The 5042-nt window shown below is 32.1% G+C and overlaps 1 protein-coding gene across 1 annotated transcript in view; it reads right to left on the bottom strand.

Annotated features, from left to right (window-relative positions):
- Nucleotides 1-2268: 2268 nt before the first annotated feature.
- The window catches only part of LOC112014693 (cleavage stimulation factor subunit 77), a 38303-nt gene continuing 35529 nt past the window's right edge, over nucleotides 2269-5042 (bottom strand). The window contains 4 exon segments of the mRNA XM_065781653.1: nucleotides 2269-2474; nucleotides 2477-2566; nucleotides 4186-4407; nucleotides 4664-4819. Of these exon segments, the coding sequence (XP_065637725.1) occupies nucleotides 2404-2474; nucleotides 2477-2566; nucleotides 4186-4407; nucleotides 4664-4819 (539 nt within the window). The 3' untranslated portion in view covers nucleotides 2269-2403.

The raw sequence follows: 5042 nt of genomic DNA, 5'->3' as shown, positions 1-5042 counted from the left end.
TTGGGCATGGGCCGCAAAAACTGACCCTACAATATATATATTAAGATAGTTGATTTACTTGTTTGTTATGGGTTTTACAATGCACAACCCAAACTCAAAAAAATATATATATATATATATATTTTTTTTTTTTTCAAAAAATAAATTTTTTAAACATTTTTTGGATGATGTCATTAAAAAAACATGAACTTATATCTAATGTCATTCGAATACAATGGCCTCAAGAAAACAATTTAGACTTTTATGTAGTTGCATGCAAACGAATTGATGATTGTATGCAATAAGTACAAATTGAGGCATTCTTCTTGCTTGAATAACGCAATAAGTAAAGATTTTTAGATATCAAATGACAAAATACATACCAAGATAGTCTGGTTGTAGTAACTTAAAACACATTTGAAATTATAGAAAAATATGAGAAGTATTTATAAATGTGAATATATAAAGTTGAAGTATATCAATGAAATTGACATAAATTATGAATGCTTAGGCCTTTTTTTAACATTCCATAGCCAAAATAAAAGGCATTTAAAAATAAAAGATAATATTTTTGGAGTGTATATTACTTAACAATAACATGATATTTATAAATAAAACCATGTATAAATAAGTAAACAAACAAATTTTGATGTATATTCCCAAATCAAAATATAGTGCTAATCATAGTGTATTTAGATTACTTTTCAAGATATAATAGATTATGAAATAAGTTTTCAAGATTTTAAATATTTTTTATATATTTTTATTCTTTGTCAAATTAGCTATCCAACTGGGCATTTATAATTTTGTTATATATTTTGAAATGTTGATATTGTGTAGTAGTGAAACTTGTGTGTTTGTTTTAATTAGATTTTCAAATAGTAGACTAAACTCCTTAGTGTTTTTGTTATTTATTTTGATTAACAATGCTGAAATTTGTATAATTTTATTATTATTGAACAAGCATCAATATGTTCTTTCTTTAATTTAAATAAAAAATAAAAAATAAAAGTATCAATTTGTTAAGTTAAGCTCTTTCATGATACGGGTGGTGAATTTAAAATAATGCATTTCACACCAAGTAATTTGTTACATGACTTACTAAGTCAAAAAATAATGTAACACATTTTTAACCTGCTTAAAATGACCCTCTTTTACTCAAACCCGTTATTAACCTAAACCCGATTGCCCCGACCCAACCATTTTTCCCCGTCTGCATATGCGAACAATAACTAGCTAACAATATGTCATCTACATATAATGAAAATACTATTAACTTTTATATGTCATCTACATATAATGAAAAGAGCAAGATTTAAGTACAATACTTAGATACTATTCCTTAAGTTCCTCTCTTAAGATTCTGCCATGTGACTTTTTTCTCATGAATAAGAGTATATTTTTTAAGTTAAGTAGTCACATGGCAAAATCTTAAGAGGGGAACTTAAGAACAGTACCTAAAGTACTATATATAAGTTTTGTCCTAATGAAAATACTATTAACTTTTTATCGCATCTCCACACATGAACGCAATGATCTAATGGACTCATTTCAAAACCAGATTCTAAGATTACCTGGTAAAACTTCAAATACCATTTCTTGAAGGATTGTTTGAGTCCATAGATAGATCTTTTCAACTTGTAGATTTTTTTTTGATGCTCTTCAACTAGGAAACCAACCGGTTTTGACATAACTCTATTTCTTCAATTCTATATTGAGGGGTGCAGTCTTTTCCTTCAGTTCCAACTTGTAGATTTTATTCTAACCAAAGTTAACTTTGGTACCGGCATACATGTATCAACAAAGTTTACACTGGATTGTGGATATCCAACAAATTGGAACAATACCAAATTATTGTTACTCAACTTGTTTACAAATGAAATGAAATATTCCAAGTGCATAATTCATGGTGTAAATTCCGTCGCCAGTTTAAGTGAGTACATAAACATGACAAATTATAATTGTGCAAAATGTCAAAATTGTTCATAGCTTACTACCTTTTTTTTTAAACCTCTTGCGCCCAAACTAAAGAAATTGTAAACACATATAACCAAACATACAGAAGAATCCAATCAGTGGGACAAAATATACACAACAACAACCGTCTCAACTTTCATGCCTACATGCTTCTAATAACACTTCAGCTCGGAAAATTATATATAGGAATAACCAGGGCTTGATTGAATAAATACAAATGTATTTATTTTTTATATTTTACTTTTCTAAATTGAACTTGTGAATAAGATGAGAAATTGGTTTACATGAATGATAGGAAATAACTTATACATGTGTAAGAAGCAAAAATAATTTATTGAATAACTAAAGAATAATTTACATCTAAGATCTAAAAAATAAAATAAAATTGGGGAGAAAATTAATACAAAAAAAATGGAAAATTTGAAAAGAAAGAGATGGGAAAACGCTTCAGCCAGTGCTACCAGATAGATCTCCTGAAAGTGCACTTCCATATGAAGCTGATCCTGTCTGTGAAGTGGTCCTGCTCGAGCTTTCTGGATCTGTCGTATCCTGAAAACATCTCTAGGTAGTGGCTGGCTTTGGACAGTAACAGTTTCATCATCCTCTTGCCCTATCAGTGTTCGCATGGTAGCATCAGTAAAATGTTGCACAGTTAGGAACTCAAATACATCAGAGAATCATTTTGGTACTATATCAAGAAGGTCAACCATTAAACTATTTTCTTATTAAAGCATTTAATGGAGAAAGGCCTCCAATATGGTTTTTTTTTTTTTTTTTAACATAGAGAGCATATGATAAGGCACCTAATGTGATGGATTTTGAATTTTGAAGGAGAGAGAGAGGGGGGGGGGGGGGGTGGTTGTCAAAGCTGTAACTAACATGAATAATTATGGAGTTATCACAATTGTCCCTTATCACATTAGGTTTAGAACAAGGATCAATAGTAAGTTCTTATGTTAAGATAGATTGTAGTATGTATGCTTCTTACAAATGATACCGCGTAAACTGTTAATTGATGAGACTAGAGAGACTTAACTCCAAGTTGAAATTCTGAGTGATACTCTAAAATTTGGAGATTTTAGGTTAAGTAGAACTAGACTTTTTGAGGTAAAAGACGATAAAGTAGAACTAGAACTGAGTGCATGGAATCGAAGTTCGGTAAAAATATTAAAAATAGAAATATATACAGAGACATTAAAAATTGTGGGTGATGGACGGTCATGGCTTTAAAACCCATTATCCAAGTCTGTAACTTTTCAATAAAGAAAGAATAGAAGGGGGTCATGGGTAGATTGAGGTTGTGGCTCATAGATATATATATATATATATTAAGATAGGTAAGTGCATTGAAAGTATTAAGAAATGAAAATTTTATAAGAGTCTAAAGAACAGCTATGTTCTAAGGTACAAAATTTAGAGTTATTAGAACATAACATTCATAAAATGGGCATAATTGAAATAAATATAACTCGGAATATTAAGAGAGAGAGAGAGAGAGAGAGAGGAACGTATATTACAGATGAGTGAGAACACCAATGAGTTGATGAGGATTCATAGCAAACCCCGATTTAATTAGGTACAAGGCTGAGTTGATTGAGTTATATATTTGGGAACTCAAGTCAGACGGATAAAATCACGTAGGGTTGTGCATCAGGGAGGCATAAATCTTTTGAACTTGAGTTTAAACTACAGCAAACTTGGCCCCAGACTTGGGACCTAATCACAAATAACAAACCAAGGTTCAAACATGGTCCATCCGTGACCTCAGAAATTAAGAATATACTTTTACCTATCCAACAATGACCTTGTCTGCCTCTGGTTAGCATGGGGAAAACAATTTTTATTTATTTTTTTTTATTTTTTTTTTTTTGTAAGGACCTTGTCTAACTATGTTCAACAGGTAGACTAATGCCATTGAAATTTATACACAGGATAAATAGCAACTCAGGTGCCGGTGGCCAAAATTATGCCAAACCATAAATGTGGTATAGCATTAGGCACTACATCAAAGCATCCTAGTTAAATCGTTTCTAACTTGTTGCAAGTCACACTTCTGAATATCTTTGAGCAGTATTTTTTAAAATAAAAAATTATCTAGATTTTGGACTATGAACATATAAGAACTTTTCAGAAGGGGTGTGGCTTAGATGCATGTACAATGATCTTAAATGACTCATATTAGCGTAGAACAGCATGAATATAGTGACAAAGAAGGGAGATTAAACATACTGTCCAGATCTTTCCTTTTCCCGGATTGTCTGTCTCTAGTTGGTTTGAAAGATGAACCACTCAGGATGGGATGGGCCTTGCTTGAACCAGAGACATCGCTTAAACTAGGAGCAGGACCTCCTGACAACTGCGCCGGGGAAGCCCCTGATTTTCCAGTATACCCTGCTGGTATATCACCCTGCAAACAAATTGATAATACAATATCCACATCCGGAGCTGGACCTGAAAATTCTCAAAGAAAGTAATTTCATTCAGCAGTAGTGCAGGTGATTAGTGGCCATGAATACCATCAATTAAAATTGTGTATATCCAGTATGAAGAATCCTAGTTTTTGCATAAGAAGGATTTTAATTCACTATACAATTGGCATAAATAAAGAGGCAAGGTTGGCATATAGGACATGATGTTTCACTCTGGTATGAACAATCAAAGCAGTTGTTCTTATTGACAATTCAAAGTTTAATAGTTGAAAAATTACCCTCAACAGCAGGCAAGCTTGCTAAAAATGCTACCAATGCAGGCGGTGTTGCTTTTAGTATTTCATCAAACGCATTTGTTGTTCCACCTCCCACTATTGAAACAACTGGGTTCGATAAGTTGCTAGATGCTGTAGTGCTTGGAAGAATTTCCATCCCTATAGCCAAATAAGATCAACCACTAAGTAGTGTATCTATATGATGCAATAAGTATAATATTACACTCTAAAAAACTATGATTGCCATGAAAACAAAATTTTTAATGCTCATGATACATTCCTTATTAGTGACTATGTGACCAGGTCAATCTCTTTTCCCCTTTCCTTTAGTTTTTAGTTAAGTCTGCTGCAGACCCTCCTCCTTCCTCCCCCCCCCCCCCTC

This window comes from Quercus suber, unplaced genomic scaffold (assembly GCF_002906115.3).
Source record: "Quercus suber isolate HL8 unplaced genomic scaffold, Cork oak 2.0 scaffold_274, whole genome shotgun sequence".
In the NCBI taxonomy this organism is placed as follows: domain Eukaryota; kingdom Viridiplantae; phylum Streptophyta; class Magnoliopsida; order Fagales; family Fagaceae; genus Quercus; species Quercus suber.
This window is presented reverse-complemented; position numbering and strand designations above follow the sequence as displayed.